Below are 18,854 nucleotides of genomic sequence, written 5' to 3' on the forward strand. Positions count from 1 at the left end.
AAAAGGATGTTAGACTTCACTCAGGTGCCACTAGGGGCGTAACCGCCATTATGTAATGTAGTTCAGTAGGCTAGTAATTAAGTTTTTCGTTTACAAGTTAGGGGTTAGTTGTCTAATGGGTGTTACATAAACTTTTACCATTTAAATTTTAGGTAAGAGATAACTTTCCTTTTTTTCTAAATAAAAAGAAGTAAAAAATTGAATTATATGTAAATAAACAGTAAAAAAAACAATAAATTATTATTCAAAAAAAAATATACTTCATATTTAATCACTGGATTTAACAATTCATTTTGTGTAAAATAAAATAATAGTATATCACAAACAAAACAACGTGTAAATTTTAAAAAATATAATGTTTAAATTGTATATGGTAGATTTTAACCAGGGCTCAGCAGCCGCGTAAGATGCGACTAAGCCTCAAATTAAAAATCGTTTGGTTGCTTAGAAAATTACAAAAAAGAGGGATTAGCATATTAGGTTTAAGTTGGACTGCCAGCGGATTTTTAAAATTGTAAATGATTGATTTCCGGAGGCTTACAGGCAGCTGCCGAACCCTGACTTTAACGATATGTAGAAAGTAAAAATTTAATTCGTCAACTAAATATTGACAATTCTATCAAAATATATAATTATAAAATATGTAGGTATAACATTACATATTTAAAAGTTCAGAAATCTATGTTCGATAAAAATTAATAAAAAAAAACAGCAATTCATAACTATACAATATTATAAATAGTTACTAACAAAAAAAACATATACATATACTATTTTATTCTATCGAGAGAGGTGAAATTCTTTTTAAAGTTGAGACAACTTTTTGAAACTAGCAGAAAGGAAATCCGCCAATAAAAAGCACTTCAACGTTTAAATTAAAATAATTTTTTGGGGAAAAAGGATTATAGATATAGAGGTGAAAAATAATTGATTTTTTATTCATTTTCATTTTCATGTTCTAATTTAATTTTTAATGCACAACTCCAACAATGTAATGAAACAAGGAAAATGTTAACTGTGTAAATTTATAAATCTAGATCTTTTGATTTAAAACCATCCTGTTTTCTTTCCATTTATTCTTACTAACTTGTCTCGAGATAGTCTGAAATACAAACACAATGAGATTTAATTCATTCAACATTTAGTGTTCAGTGTGACGCGTCGAGTAATTTTTGCCAATTTAAATCGTGTATCTAAAGGGATAAGACAATGGCCGATAAATGTATGTATATCCCCAATGATGATGCACAAAATTACCCTTTTTGTAATATGTCCTTCCAAAACATAATATACATTGTAGCAGCTGTAACCAACGCCTTTTTATCTGCCCCCAAATATTATCTAATTCGCTTGTTGGCTATTCAAATTGACAGGAGTAATGAAAATGAGAAATGCTTTGGACTAAAATAGGCGCAATAATTCATCATGTAGTTAAAGAACCGTGAAATTTAAATAGGTGGATTATCTGTAGCGTGTTGTCTTAGGTTAATAACAATTGACAATTGAGATTATGATTTTTAGGGTATGGCAAGAACGATACGGAACAATAGTAATAATAATAATAATGTTTATTATAGGTGCTGCCAGGTTTCCCCTAGCTTAGGAGATTACACATGCAATACTCTAAATTGCAGTTATGATATTTAATCTCATACAAATAAGATATATAAATTAGGAATTCAATTAATAGCTCATCGTATATAACTAATATTATATATAGATATGGAAAGTTTTTTATTCTAAAACAGGAAAACGTTTCGATAACACTTTCTAGTGCATAATAAGCAACCAGATCAATTATTCATAGAAACACACACACACACAATGCATGTTGAGGGTTAAAAGTTGTGATATAAAGTTTTTCATTACTAAATTATTCAAACTCTTCTCGGATTCATAGCAATAGCGTATCCATGGGGGCCGGAGGGTGGGGGTGGAGCAGGTTCGAGAAAGTCATAAAAGTAAAATTTTGAGTATGTTTTAGAAAAAGATAAATAAGTGAAAATACTCTAAATGTTCCGGTCATGATAGATTTTATTTCGTATTGGTTCATTAAGGGGGGGGGGGGAGTTTGTACAGTTATAGGAAAGGAAAATTCAGTATCAAATTTTGCCCTGGCCGTTTGGGCCTGTTTTATAGTTATCAACCTAATTCTATTTGTAAGCTCTTTTATATGATTGGATCTACCTGTAAAAGAGGACTATCCACGAACAAGAGCACATGATTCTAAGTACCTTCCAGCATTGATCCTAAGTATTTTCTTTCAGAATATAATAGGTCAACATATATTATTAATATATTGTAGAGAAAATTTATGTTTCACCATGTTTTTTTAGGTATTTTAATTGATTTTGAAAACTTTTATGAAGCTAATTCTTTTAATAAAATGGATATTTGATGATACATATGCGAAAATTCGTGTTATATAGATTGTAAATTAATCCATATTATCATTAATTTAAACATACATATGAGATATAATAAATGTGCTTTTGACTTTTTTTAATTTTTATCATTTGACAACATGGACAATTAAAGACACCCCGAACTCAACAAAACGTTTGATAGAATTTTAACGAAAAATGGTGGACATTTTTTTACTTTTCTTCAACTTGAAGGGTGAAACATAAATTTTCTCGTCAATATATTAATTATTGATAGTGACCTATTATATTCTGAAAGAAAATATTCAGGATCAATGCTGGAAGGTACTTAGAATCACGTGCTCTTGTTCGTGGATAGTCCTCTTTGAAAATTTGAATTTTGGGACTTTCCCTCTAGGGGCTAGTGGGGCAAAAGACCCCCCAAACACTAAAATTTTAAGTTATGAGCTGATTTTTTAAGATATAGAGCTGATTTTTTAAATGGAACCTTTTTTAGCATAGCATTTTTTCACTTTACTTCTTGGGGCTTTTGGGGTAAAACAACACCCCCAAATACAAATTTTATCATTTTTAAGCTTACAAGCCCCTAGAAGTAAAGTGCAAAAATGAAATATAGGATGGCTAATCAACTCATTTATGCAATAAAAGCTTCCATTTAAAAAATCAGCTCGACATCTTAGAAAATAAGCTCTTAACTTAAAATTTTAGTGTTAGGGTGGGGGGTCTTTTGCCCCACTAGCCCCTAGAAGGAAACTGATTTTAATCTTATAATTGTACATTTTTATATTCGTAGAAAACTGGATATAATACGATGCTAGACATAGATTTTTCGTATGGATGAGAACCGGTTACTATCCACCGGATTCGAATGAATACGAGAAAATAGAGTTCTGATTGGAAAATAAAACACACAGTCATTCTCCAGTTATTAGATAAGAAAAAAAAAATAGTTGTCTGATTGGTCACAAAAATGACTAATTACCAAAAAAATAATAAAATATTTAATACTTAAATTGACTACCTAGTAATAAGAGATAAATGTAAAAAATGATAGTAGGCAGTACAAAAATTTCTAAATATGCCACATAAATCTCAGAAAGAATATATGTATAGTATGTATATATTTTTCATATATAAAGATAGGAGGACTTGTATTCTAAAAAAAGGTTGCAGCAATTTTAGCAAAGTAGCTTACAGATAAAATATCATTATGACTTCCTTCCAAACCAATTAATATTCGTTGGATAAGAACCAGTTTTTAGCAATACAAAAGAATCGTGCATTGTAATGCACTGTAGAAAATTCTACGGATATTAAAATAAAAATCATAAAATTAATACAAGTTTTAGTGGCCGTGCTTTTGGCCTCTGAGTTATATCTTAGGCTAGACAAACACAAGACATATATTCATCCTATTAATTTTATATAAGGGTTTATGTTGTTCAGAATACTTATTCTAAGTATTATATAGTATACCTATACTTCTTTCCTCATAGCAATAAATTTTATCTTTCTCTAGAAAAAATTGTTCAACAAAAAAAGCATTTTGTTATGTTGAATAATATACATAATCTATAACACAAAGTAGAAGGATGTCTGTCCGTACGTCTGTCTTTTGTCTGTTTCTCCGTTCGTCTGTCTGGAGTTCAAGATCTTGGTAACCGCAGGAGCAGCAATGTTGTGGTCCTGCGGTGGTTTTAGATTATTTCCTTGGAGCGTGGGAATTTTTAATCCCACACCCACTCGACCACTTTTTTTTGACTATATCAAAACAATATAACACTTACCTGTCAAAAAATAGTAAACCAGCAGCTCTTTCCACACTGTCCACTGGTACTTGAAAGTTTGCTAGTGGTGTATCATCTGGTATTTCCTGAAACAAAAAAAGTGAGAAATTAAGCACACTTTTTAGGTATGTTAGAATTGTCCTATCGGTTTGCAAGATGATTCCTATAACGGATGGGTACGGTTTAGTAATCTTAGCAACTCTTTAGTTATTTCCAGAAAGTATGTGTGTCCATTTTAAACATGTTAATTTTTTAGGCAATATTTTTTAGGATATGATCAATAATCATATATCATATAATCACTTGATTTTTGGAATACGGATTTTTAGGATCATTAGGCGAAATCTTTTACAAGAAAGCATCTCTATATTTAAGTTTTATATAGGTATTTATATTGGGATGGATTTCTATGAAATCTTTGTTCAGATTTCAAAATAATGTTAAATATGATACTCTTTATTTGTTGATATCTGTTTGTCTCGCCTCAAAATATGAAATATTGCTTGGATGTTGCACAAGATTTTCATATACTCTGATAAAGTAATAGTCTCAGGTGGCTCCCTCCTTTACCCCAAACCTTTTCCTCCAACTAGATCGACAAACGGACCAACAAAATTTACAAGCTAAATTGATTTTATCCCTGTCAAAATATCCACGCATATTTTACATCCATTACCTGGTTAGGCAGAACAAAAGCTTCCATCTCCAGCTGATGATCCTCGGTTTCTCCAACGATCACTTTGAAGAAATGAGTTGGCACGGAAACATGATTTGCTCCGATAACCTTAAAACAATCAATATACTATTACTTTGATGTTGCTTTTGATTTGCATGTACTCTGATAAAGTAATCCTTGCAGCTGTCTAGAATAACAGTACTCCCCATCCTCCCCCTTTACCCCATCCCCTCTTCTCCTACTGGATGAACCAACTGACCAATAAAAGAGGACCATTGCAGCAACCGAAATTGACAACTTTTCCACTATCAATATATCCATTTATACTCTATCCATTCAAATATCAAATTTTACTTAAACTGAGATAAATTTATTTTTATGGAACTTTTTCCTATGGCTTTGTACAGAAAACAAATGTGGCTTAAAGGCTACAATCTTGGGCACTATGTGAAGGTTCTGTCCGTCCATCAATGCATAACGTTTAGGTCTTTAAGTATGTTAAAACTGTCCTATCGACTTCAAACTTTGTGATAATTTCTGTAACAGTTAGGTAGATTTAAAAAGCGTAGCAACTCTTTATTCGTTACCAGAAAGTCAGTATGTCCATTTAATACATGCTTTTTTGACAACATTTCTTTATTAATATATCTATCCTATGTATCTGATTTTTGGAATATTGATTCCTAGAACAACAAGGTACATATTCTATGCGAAGCATCTCTAGAATGAAAGTATCCTTTATTCACGTTATTTTTCATTACATTTTTATACAACTTCGATATTTAAAAAATGATATTCTGCTTATTAAGTTCTGACACTTACAAGTTGTTCGAATCGTATGTCAAGCAGTCTAATTTTGGACCTTCGCTTTATAGATGTTGTCATATTTGTTGTTCTGTTTATAAAATGGAAAAATCTGTATAAATATTTTTTATTTGATTATAACTTCTTACTCTGTTTTAGACTTTTATACAGCGTAGCAACTCTACAACAATTGGCATAGTTTTAAAATAAATATATGTATTTAAGGTCTAGATATTTATTTCTATTTTTTGTTTTGTTTTTGATGGAAAGAATGTTAACCACTTAAGCTTTTTTGAAGGCAAACATAAAATTCAAATTTCATCAAATGCATTAAAAAGTCAAAAGTATGATTATCTAAATACATTTAAGTTCAAGCTTGATTTCAATAAAGTATTTGATTTTAACAAAATTGATTCATTGATTTAATTTTTTTATCTTTCTATTTCCTACTCGCGGCTACGCCCCTAGGGGACTCTAGGGGTACATAGAAGAGGTGGGAGTTGAATTTGACCCCATCCCTCCCCCCATTTTCTATTTTAGTTTCATAAAGAAATTGTGTGAGGGGGAGGAGATCCTTCAGTACAGACAGACACAAAAATCCAGTTACTTTCATATATGGATTTATATTCTCTCTATTGTGAAATCTAGGAATAGTATTGTTCATGTTTCTATTTCACATAGAATTAACAACATATTTCAAAGTGGTAAGAAATGAAAAAAAGAAAATTCAAGATATAAAAAAAAGAATTTTGCAAGGTAGCATTTTTCCAGATTTGGTAGGAATGTTTTTAAATTTTTGTTTCAAATGAATCAAAATAGAACTAGTGGCTACGCCCCTAGAGGCCTCAAGTCTCCTGCCTAATCTTACCTCATATTTGACATACATCTTGCCGTCAGCTTCTTGTTTTGGTAGATAAAGAGGACCAGTGCAAATATAAACGTTCTTGTATAGTTTGGTCATCTTTCGGGCATATCTAAATAATATTTAAATATTCTTATAAAAATCAGGATCTGTGTGTGTCTGACTATACCAAAGGATCTCGCTAATCACTGCACCGATATGGTTCTGCTTTACAGTGTAGCTTTTCATAGGCCTTGGAAAGGTTAATAACTAATTTGGGGGGTGGGTACCACCACAGCCCCACGAGAAATAGCCCCTAGAAAAAATTATCCTCCCCAAAAAAATATTAATTTTTTCTTTTAAAAACAAAATTTAAGAAAGAATCATCCTCGGACCAAAATTTGTTTACCTTTTCTTTTTCAACAAAAAACATTTAAATGTTGTGCTATATAAATGTTTTATCTTTCTACCCATCAATCTATCGAATTATCTTGTTTTTATCCAAATAAATAGTTAACTGCCTTTCTAACATCTATCTATCTTTCTATCTGTTTTTCTGTCTATCTATCTATCTATCTATCAAACTATCTAATATAGCTTTCTTATCTATAACTAAATACCTATCGAACTATCATTAATCTATATAACAATCTATCTATCTACCTTTTAGGATCTATCCAACTATCCAAATATCTAGCCTTCTATCTATCTAAATACCTATCTATTTCCCTTTTAAGATGTTCTCATTTATCCCAAATGAATCCCTTACTAACTTGTGACGACATCAATCTATCTAACCATTATTCTATATAACTATCTATTTTTCAGGATGATTCGCTATCTAATATATTTATCTATCTGTCAGTCTGTGTATCTATCTATCAAACTATCAAAATATCTAGCCTTCTATCTATCTATCTACCTTTCCAGATGTTCCCATTTATCCCTATTGAAACCCTTGCCAACTTGAGGCGCCATATTGGACAGGAAAAAAGTTTCATTGCACATCTCTTGATTCCTTAAATAATTATTGGGTGTTTATTAAAAACAGTGAAACAAGAGCTAAAATAACGGACCATGGAAAGAAAACGAAGTAGCGGGTCTCGTCGTATTTTCACAGTAGCTTTTGATACGTTATTTTAGGTTAGATTAGGTAAATATTAATGAAATTAGAGAAAAGCTACTGTGAAAAAACGACGAAACCTGCTACTTCATTTTCTTTCCATGATCCGAAATAACAATAACAATAAATATGACCGCTTACACACAAATTACCTTGATGAGAACTGTAACTTTCCCTCCCCTTGGTAACCTGATAGCCCCACAGGGTTAGGGCACTACATGTGTAAATAATAAATATATACAAAACCATTTAGAAAAATAAATTTTTTGATTGATCAAAAGCTTTACATAGTTTAGAAAGAAACAAACCACTTCATATTTTGAGCTTTTTGCTAAACTACAGAACAACATAAGTGTACTTATAAAAGTAATTTTGCGATTAAAAAACCATAACAATGAAAATGTATTCGGTTGTAGATGTAGACTGATCATAAATTAAATTTGTTATAAACACTACAACATATAAAGTATTAAGGTTTATTTGTCTCAAGCATAGGATCTCAACTAATACTATACCGATCTGTTAGTGTCTTTATTTTAGGTTTGAGTCTCGGGATCAGTGTTGCGGAGCCGGAGCCAAGAGCCGTGGAGCTGCCATATTTTGCTGGAGCCGTAGCCGTAATTTTCGTTAAAAAAAGGCTCCGGCTCCGGACTAGATAAATAAAGAGATTTTTTATAAATTATAATTTGGTAACTCTGTTTTGTCATGTGCAAATGCCCCTATTAAGTTATTCAAGTCCATTTTTATCAAAAATTGAACTTTGAAACCTTCAAAAGTCAAAAATAGACGTGGGAAAAAAATATGTGGAGTTTTTTCTTGATTTTAGGTCAGAGCCGGAGCCGCCATCATCATAGACGGCTTCGCGGAGCTGGATCAGGAGCCGGAGCCGCACCAAAATCAAACGGCTCCGCAACGCTGCTCTGAATGTTTTAAGAGATTTTTAAGCCCCTGGATGCTAGAGATCTATAATACAATAATATATCTATAATACAAAGTAGAACGATGTCTGTGTGACTGTCTTTTTTTAGCGAAGGATTTTCGCTAACCGCTGAACCGATCGGGTTCTCCTTTACAGGGTAGCTTCTCATAGGTCCCGGGAAGGTTTATAACTATTTTCTTGGGGGTGGGACACCCCCAACCCCCCCCCAAAAAAAATAAAAAATACCCCCCCACCAAATCTTTTTAAAAATCTTTAAAATCTAAAATACGAAAAATTGGTTTGATTAAACCTCTTGGGGCAAAGCCCCTAGAGGCTAGGGGCGAAGCCGCTAGTATATACTATACTATAAAACAATTGTAATTAAACACGATTAATTATTCATTTTCTTACAAACTTTTGAGGCCATTAATTGGGTTATACATTAATAATATACAAACCTCCAATGGCCCATTTCAACAACAGTTTTATCTACAGAAGGGTAAGTTGTTTATTGTAATTGGTAGTGTCTTATATCTTAACTCTAATGTCACTAATTTGGAAAGGGTTAAGAGTTAAGGATTATGGAGGACTGTATTTTATTGAAATTGCTTTTCTAATGATTTCATCCCACGCTTGAAGCCAAATATATGCAGGTATCTAAAGAGATAAGACATTGTACGATAAATTGATGTACATACCCATTGATGATACGCAAATTACACCTTCTATTGAGAACAATTATTGGTTGAAATGTTTGGACAATAAACTAAATAAGCCTAATGAACTATCAAATCAAAATTCAAAGTACCTAAAGTTGTGAAGACAATGAATAAGAAAACATTATTGTAAAACTTTGGAGACTAATGTAATAAACAGCCGAATGTCCCCAGCCTCCCTGAAACATATGTGTTTTTTGCAGAGAAATTCAACTTGGAATTAAATTCAGGTGCTAAAAATTATAAGATTATGATAAAACTAAGCCAACAGACCTCCAAAAGATGGGCTCCAACAAGGGCCTAACCTGCCGTTTGTGTACCCTAATCCTGAGTATCTACCCTCTACCAAATATAACTGAATCTCACCTGACCTAAAATTAGAACGGAAACACGAAAAATAACGCTTCTTCGTTTCAAACTAGTGGGTTCGCCCATAACCTCTAGAAGCTTTGTCCCATGAGAGGGAAAATCAAGGAAAGTTGCACCACATGATGTGCTATAATTGTTTTATTTGGAAGTAGAACCACATTATATTTTGCATAAAAAAAACTGGAGGAGGTATCATAGACGTCCAAGGGGGGGAGTAATGGGGTGATTATCCCCCCAAAATTTTTTCCATTTTACCCCCCCCATTTAAAATTTACCCCTACCCTGGGGGTGCCGTAGGCACCCCCAACCATTTAGGAGGGGGTATTTACCCCCCCCAAATAATTTTGGGGGGGTAAATACCCCCCCCAAAATAAAAAATCTCTAATAAAAAAAAATTTTGCGTGCTTTGCGCGCATTTTTAATACTATATATTTAATAAAATTGAGATTACCCCCCCCAAAAATTTTACCCCGGGGGTAAATTTTCGGGGGGGTAAACTAAATTTACCCCTGCCAACAGATTTCAGGGGGGGGTAATTACCCCCCCCCCAAGCAAATTTTACCCCCGGGGTAAAAATTTTGGGGGGGTAAAAAAAATTTGCGGCGCGCTTCGCGCGCCATTTTACCCCCCCCAAAAAACGAATTACCCCCCCCCCCCTAAAATTTTTTTACCCCCCCCAAAATAAAAAGCTTGGACGCCCCTGGGAGGTATTATTTTTTTTCTTTTCTTTGGGTATGATGTTCCATGCCCCAAGAAAACTTAAAACTACCGCAGAACCAGTATCTATATTCCCTGATGAGTAAAGCCCAATCGTTTCAGCGATTACCGAGATATTAATCTTCAAAGACAGATGGACTGGCGGACAGACAACTCTCTACTTTGAATTATAGATAATTCTGTTTTTAAAACTATAGGGTGGGGGGGGGGAGACGTCCTAAATCTTACCTTCTATGATTACCAGCTGGAGCCATGTGTCCTCTGTCGTAACCAGAATATTTATAATCAGAATTTTTAGATCGAAAATATTCATGGATTGATGTATCTTCCTATTTCAACATTTTTAATAATTTTACATTGTTGATATCCGTCCGTCCACAAGATTTTCTCAACATATTGATGTTTTACTTCATAAATTTCAAATATCAAATTTCTATCCAATTTCAATTTATAGAGTAGCTTCGCTGCTAAAAGTTACCAAATTAATCTTCCTAAATCTCCTGCAGAAATAATAAGAAAAACTAATTTCAGTATAAATTCTGTAAAAATCTGGGAGTAAAAAAGGAATTAATTATATAATATATATAAATTCTTTTTCTTCAAATTTAGAACAACTTTTAAAGGTTTTACTCAGTGATGTATGGATTGGTCAATTAATAAAAATAATTCCCCTAAAAAAATATTAAATTATTTTTGAATCTAGTGCAGTTTACAGTAAAATGTTGCTAGGATCAACTATCTACAAAATCGATGAACTTTAAAGGGAGGTGGTGTTGTGTTGGTACTCTCTACCAAGATATTTATAAACCTTATCAGGACCTATGAGAAACTACATTGTAAAGGAGAGCAATATCGATTCAGCGGTTAGCGAGATCCTTCGGTACAAACAATTAGACAGACATTTTGTTACTTTATTATAAGGATTTCAAATAACACTTTAGGAGGGGGGAGTAGAATCGATAACCCTATTTATTAATAGATAACCCTCCCCCAAGATATGTAAATATAAAGGTTTGACTCATTAAAAATTTAGTATTCCCTTTATTCTTTGGTTTTATGGCAATAATTCTTGAAAACACTTTTCCTTTCTTTATTTCTTTCAAAGCAAAGATTTCTCTTAAATCCTTTCAGTCTCCAGAGTAGAAAATAAGGAACATACAATTTAAAGAAAAATAGTAGCGAAGCTTTTTGACTTTTTTTTATTGCAAATCTACAGGTAACATTTTAACCATTAATGCTTTCTTCGTCTTTAATTCTTAAAGATTTTTTTTCAATTTGAGGAAAGGGAAATAATTTACAACCCTTATCAGCTACAAAATGAAGAATTTCACACTTGGAAATAGGTATGCGTGAAGAGATTTGTTTTGTAACAAGGGAAAATCCGACCACACCGCAAGGAAAAACTCATTTTACTTGCGTTAGCAAAGAAAACTTGAATAATTGTTATTTAAAGCAAAGAGGGAGGGGAAATTGGACTTTTTATTACACTAGTCCCCAAAGTTTTATTATAACCTTTTCATATTCGTTGGCTCAACAAATTTGAGGACTTAAACTTAATTTTGATTAGTTTTTTCATTAAGATAAGTGTCCAAACGTTTTAACCCCTAATTGTAATCTACAGAAGGGGTAATTTTGTGTATCATCATTGGGGATGTACATTGTACATCAATTTATCTGCCATTGTTTATTCATTTAGATCCTGTATTTCAAGTATCTAATATGGTACAACCATTATTTATCTGTATTATACTTTAGTGTTAAATTTTCATAAAAAAAATATTTGTTATTGTTACTTATGGACTTTAAATTTAGTCCTTGTTTAAACAACAGACCCATTATAAAAATTAATCCTAAAGTTATTATAGAGCAGTTTCGTCACCAGAAAAAGTTGAATTCAAGTTTTTCAAACCATGGAAAGAGAAGTTAAATTAATTATGTGGAGAATTGAGATAAAATAATCCTAAATTAAATAACACTCTCAAATCTTGATTTATTTATTATACAAAGTTTATATTTTCTCAGTTTTTTGTTGTTGTAAAGTTACTATATAAACCTCCTTCCTCTCTAACCACCAGTCTGTCCGTCAGTCCTTAGGAGGGAACTGAATGTCATATGTAATAAATTTGGGTGTAATAAATTATTCTTGTATTGCCCTATCCATATATTCGAGCGAAAACTATGATATGGAGTAAACATAATAAATGTTGATATTCCTTGAAAACAGAATTAGCTCTCTCCACGCCCTCCTCTTGCTGTATGGATTCCTAAATACGGACAAAATATTTATTTACTCGTTTCATAGATTGTATACTGGATGCTCATTGGTTCAGTAAAAAGGAATCTTAAAATAACAGCAGAGAAAATCCCATTCACTCCATAGGGTTACGGACTGACTGACAGACATAGTAAATTATAATGTTGCTCTGCTACTGAAAACAAGGAGAACGTAAAATTCCAAATCACCGTAGTTTAATATTAATTTATTGTGTCGTATTGTAGACAGCTTTCCGCGGATAATAAACCAGTTTTGTCAGTCCTTGGGGGTTGAAGTCTAGTGCTAAAAAAACTGGTATCATTTTTTTCATTTTAAATTAATGATTGCGGAAATTTGTTTATATTAGGGTGCTATACATAATTTTTCAGTATGACTGGGATCCCTCTATAAACAAACGGATATAAATCAGTTTCGAAGACATGCTGGAAAAATATTTAGATTCTATGTAAACCATTTTCCCCAAATTGTACAGTGTAAATTTAAATTTCTAAGTATTACAGTTTACAATTTTCCATAAATCAATAAACAACTTTCAAACTTTTGTTACTACTCGAAAACTGAAATCATTGAGAGCTATTTAAGCAACATTTGATTTCACGACACTTGTCTAGATATTCTTACTGTACATGGTAACGAGTTGCGCCTGTTTATGTGCCAAGACATAACAACTACTATCACTATGAGGGTAAAACAAACATATTTAGCAGCATTAAATACTAATTTTAACGGCGCTAGAATGACGCGATGTTGTCCAGACTCGGACAAGACACCATCTCGTCAACAAACAGGCGCGCTATCATTTAAAATTATACTAAAAATAGGGTGTTTTATTTGTCTACTTATTTAACGTTTTTGTTAGTTTTGATTCTTATCCTATTATATATTGTATTTTTTTTTTTGTCTGAAGCTTAAGTTCATCTAAATACAGAGACCCATTGATGCTAGGAGCGCAGCCGCTAGTGTTATATTTAAAGCAATAGACCTTTTACTTTAACATTGAATTGAAATGTACTATTTATTTTTTAAATAACAAAATGTTATTTATAGACAGGGTTAAAAAATATAACTAATTTCATAATGAGTAAAATAAATTTGACTAATGTTTTTTTTTTATGTTGATAATTAGTATATTATAAAAAGTAATATTGAAATGAAATAAACAATGAAGGTTTTCAAATAAAAATTCATCCGTTAAAAGCTGCAAACAATTTTAATATATTCATAATCTCGGTGGTTTCCAGGGATTTAATGAGTTAAGACAATGGCCTATAAATTTATGTTCATCCTCAATGATAATACACAAAATTAACCCTTTTGTAGTTTAAAAATACTATACAAATTATTGGGGGGGGGGGGGGTGGCAGTTTTTTTTTATTATTATGTTATTCATTTTACAGTTGGGCTCGTTTGGGTTAGGTTATATTAGTACAGATCAGAGATGAGCCGCTAAGGGTTAGGGTACAGCAGTTAAAGACCCCACAGAGCTAGGCATAATAAAAAATCTACCCTTCTCTGTTAATTTCAATTGATTTAAATATGTATCTTTTCTGTTAGAAATCTTTATCTTTTTAAGATTTTTTACCTTTCAAAAGCAATTTTTAAAAGCCAAATGGGGAATTAATTTATTTGAGAAGAAATAAACAAAATAAATATTTGAAAGGAGGTGAAAAGAGCCCTCCAATCTATCTCTTCCCTATTAAATAAGTATACGAGGAAAAATACAAATATATTAAAATAATTTTCACGTAAAAAAGTTTAAGGTGTCAATTTAACTTGGCAATCTGTAAACAAGGATAACAACAAAGCAAAGCTTACAGCGCGGCAAATTAAATATTCAACATTATTTAGAAGTTTGAATAAAATTACATAAAAATCTATTCCAAAATTGCTGTGGATAAATTTGCATTTTAAGACTTATTCATAGAGAATATTTGCTTAAAACATTAAACCTAATGGTCCTAGGAATCTATATTCCAAATAAAAATTATTTTATTTAAAAATTACCGACTTTCAGATCCTAACTACACAATTTCTACGCTTTCTAAAGTGTACCTAACCGTTACAGGGATTCTCATGTATGAATTAAGTTAAAAGTATACGTTATGGACTAACGGACCTACCCTTAAATGTAGAAGAGCTTCGCTTAAAAAAATGTCAATACCCAGTCTAAAAAGTTTACCTTAGTTAAATGTTCGAAAACCCAGTGTGGAACTCTATTTCTGCGGTCATAACTAAAATATGAAAAATTATTTTGTAGAAATATGAGGTGCTTTCCGTCAAAGTGCATAGGGAGCCCAGAACCCCCCCACCATATTTTTATGATAAATTCAAATTAAATGGGGGGGGGGGGTGTTAGATTTTTCTAACCCTGCGAGGCATATACCTTCGTTGACCTAACCCTGCGGGGCTACCCAATATAACCTAACCTAACCTGGCCTAAAGTAATAAACAAATAACAAACGACCCCCCCCCCACTTTATTTTAAAAACGAGGAAGGAAAAATTTTGGAAAGAGTTTAGTTAAATAGGAAATTTGCCACAACCCCTAATATAAAGTGGTAAGGTTTTCATTCGTCTGATGCAAAATCTTTCCTCAAAAAATTTGTTTACAAATAATCGTAACTGTTCTAAAATTCAAAATAATATGTGCCTTAAAAAGTTGAATAAAAATCAAAAATAAAAATATTTAGGCCATATTTGAATAGATGGGGTAAGTCATGTATTTTCTTTTGAATAAAGTCTGAAGATGTTCCTTTCTTCCAGTAAAAAATCTAAATCTTTTCTAGCTTATATTATCAACAGATAATATCTTAGAAATAAAAAAAGACTGTTAATACATTAAGGGAAAAATTAAATTAAACCTCCCATTCTCATTAATGAATATTATGAAAATTTTAGGATGTAGAAAAAATCATCTGCAAATGTCCTCTCCCTTCCAGCAAACCAAGGCTAATTTCTTGATTCCCTTCAACGTGGGAACATAATCAACCTTGGTATAAACGATCAGTCCTGGTAAATACTTGAAATTTCAATTTATACAGCCAACACAACTTTGACTCTTACAAGATTTATGGGATAAGAGACCTTAAGAAGGAAAGGTACAAGTTTTCTGTTAAACAAATTCTATAAGAAAGAGACAGATTAAGATTAAATAAAACTTTTTCCTAGATTTATGCATATAAAAGACTTTAAGAAGGATAGGTAGACCAAACCTATCTAGTATGATTATTGTTGTAAAGGGGGAGGGGGTTCTTTCCTATACAAAAAGTTTTAAAAGAATCTTTTGGAGGTTGAGGTTCTCTTCCCTAATAAGATGAAATCTACCTATAAGAAGCTTTTCTGAAAAGTAGAGCCATATCGATCCAGCGGTTTGCAAGGTATTTTCATACAAACTCAAAAACAAACATCTAGTTACTGGTATATAAACTAGCGGTTGCGCCCCTAGAATCTAGGGGCTCTTTATTCTGAGAGGAAGGAAAGGGCAGAAAGATTGCACTTATTCATCCTAAGACTTCAATCTAAAGATGAAATAGCCTAAAACCATCCCAGAGCCTATTTTAAGCTTCCCTGAAATGGAGAACTCAATTGGTTCATTCATTCTTGAAATCTTAAGCTTCAGACAATAAAACCATACTACTTTTTATAATAGGATATAATAAATAGACCAACTTACCTTAAAACATAATCACTATGAGATCTTATTGTGTCTAAACCTGGAAACCCAAATCTGATTCACGTTAAAGACTTTCAAATAAACATAAAAAATATATGTATAAAGTTTAAGAAAACCTAAATCGTGCTAGAGATATTTTTTAATCAAGTAATTGGGATAATTATCATGCCAAATTTAAATTGATAGGGCAATTCTTACATGTTTACAAGAACTATCTGATACGGAAGAACGTACAGACCGATCCTAAATATATAAATACTTCGTTTTAAATATAAATATATCTAAAATTTGATGAAAGTCTATTCCTCATTATTTGTGAGATTCTATTAGCCCCCTGCTGGGGCTCAGGGGGCACTCCAGCTAAATCTCCCCCCTGGTAGGGTACTATAGCAGTTGCAGCTGATACCTTAACATTTTTTTGGTAAAATTATTATGAAATAAGTAATCATTGTTGAGGAATTTAAATTGTTAAGGAGTGCTAGGCAAAGATCTAAGGGGATAAGACAAGGGCCATTAAATTAATGTATATCCCAAATGTTGATACACAAAATTACCCCTTCTATATTACCTTAGAACCAATAGAAGACAGGGTGCATGATGAAGTAATATCTTAAGACCAATAGGAAGACAGGGTGTATGATAAAGTAATACCTTAGGACCAATAGGAAGACAGGGTGTATGATAAAGTTATACCCTAGGACCAATAGGAAGACAGGGTTTATGATAAAGTAATACCTTAGGAGCAATAGGAAGACAGGGTGTATGATAAAGTAATACCCTAGGACCAATAGGAAGACAGGTTGTAAAATAAAGTAATACCTAAGGACCAATAAGTAGACAGGGTGTATGATAAAGTAATACCTTTGGACCAATAGGAAGACAGGGTGTATGATAAAGTAATACCCTAGGACCAATAGGAAGACAGGGTTTATGATAAAGTAATACCTTAGGACCAATAAGTAGACAGGGTGTATGATAAAGTAATACCTTAGGACCAATAGAATGACAGTGTGTATACCTAAGGACCAATATGAAGACAGGGTGTATGATAAAGTAATACCTTAGGACCAATAGGAATACAGGGTGTATGATAAAGTAATACCTAAGGACCAATAAGAAGACAGGATGTATGATAAAGTAATACCTTAGGAACAATAAGAAGACAGGGTATATGATGAAGTAATAGCTTAAGACCAATAGGAAGACAGGGTGTAAAATAAAGTAATACCTAAGGACCAATAAGAAGACAGGGTGTATGATGAAGTAATAGCTTAGGACCAATAGGAAGACAGGGTGTAAAATAAAGTAATATCTAAGGACCAATAAGAAGACAGGGTGTATGATAAAGTAATAACTTAGGAACAATATGAAGACAGGGTGTAGGGTGTATGATAAAGTAATACCTTAGGACCAAAAGGAAGACAGGGTGTAGGGTGTATGATAAAGTAATACCTTATAACCAATAGGAAGACAGTGTGTATGATAAAATAATTCCTTAGGACCAATAGGAAGACAGGGTGTATGATAAAGTAATTCCATAGAACCAATAGGAAGACAGTGTGTATGATAAAATAATACCTTAGGACCAATAGGAAGACAGGGTGTATGATGAAGTGCACGTTCTTCTTGTACCCGCCTCCATCTCTCCGCAGCTCCGCCAGCTAAAAATGTTGACACAGTAGCACCAGCTACAAATCCTAATCTAAAATAGATTTTTTAATTGCACCATGCTGTAAAGATTATCGGCTGCCGATCTAGTACCTAGGGGGTTCTGTATATAAAGGGGAACAGAGGCATTAGACAAAAATGCTAAATCGATTCCAATTTCTTAAAAATTTACCATTCAGGGACTATATGTAAAGCGCTTCCCTAAACTGAAAACTCTTTAAATCCGCATTGTTTTTAGATATAAATATCTATCAATTAATCTTATCCTATTATATAAAGCAATACGGATCTTACGTATGTAAGATTTCTATAACTGCTGAACCGATTGAGTTTATTCTCCATCCCGGGATGGTTTTAGGCTATTGAAAGTTTAGATATTTAAGCCTTGAGATAATTTTAGACTACTCTTCTACCCCCTATGACGACAAACACCATAAATGCTAGGGGCGCAGCCACTAATTAAAATATAATCAAATTTGTTTGTTTTCTGATGGTAAAAATATATATTAAATAATATCAATAAAATCACTTACTTTAATCCTTTAAACATTTTATACAATGAGAATTTTTTTATATTTCACAATATTAGCTATATACAATTTTCACTTTTTTTTTATTTGTTAGCCTATTTATTTTAAAACATGCCTTAGAGTAGCCGCGTCACTATAAAAAGAGACAAAATAGGTTTTCTTTAAAAAAAGTTGAACAATGTGTTTATGTTGTGTTTGATATGCTTGTCTGCTAATACTTGGTAAAATGTATGTATATACATATATTATCAGCTGATTATGGCTTTCTTTTTCATATTATATACATATAATGCTTAGTTTATAAGGCCTAAGGCACTAAATCAAGTAGTTATCTAAAATACAAAGTAGAACGATGTCTGTCTGTCCGTCTGAA

The 18,854-nt window shown here is 32.2% G+C and overlaps 1 protein-coding gene across 1 annotated transcript; it reads right to left on the reverse strand.

The window, feature by feature from the left end:
- Positions 1-247: 247 nt before the first annotated feature.
- Positions 248-18,673, reverse strand: LOC145304392 (endonuclease G, mitochondrial-like). The gene is made up of 12 exons (XM_080146277.1): positions 18,485-18,673; positions 17,862-17,985; positions 16,589-16,689; positions 16,284-16,337; positions 14,791-14,842; positions 12,547-12,600; positions 10,565-10,662; positions 7,415-7,510; positions 6,520-6,625; positions 4,848-4,955; positions 4,172-4,257; positions 248-1,102 (listed from the first exon to the last, which is right to left on the reverse strand). The coding sequence occupies exons 1-12, from the start codon at positions 18,499-18,501 to the stop codon at positions 1,048-1,050; spliced, it is 951 nt and encodes a 316-aa protein (XP_080002403.1). The 5' UTR covers positions 18,502-18,673; the 3' UTR covers positions 248-1,047.
- Between the last annotated feature and the right edge of the window lie 181 nt (positions 18,674-18,854).

The sequence above is a fragment of the Acartia tonsa genome, chromosome 2 (genome assembly GCF_053477335.1).
Source record: "Acartia tonsa isolate MP-2025a chromosome 2, ASM5347733v1, whole genome shotgun sequence".
In the NCBI taxonomy this organism is placed as follows: Eukaryota; Metazoa; Arthropoda; class Copepoda; order Calanoida; family Acartiidae; genus Acartia; species Acartia tonsa.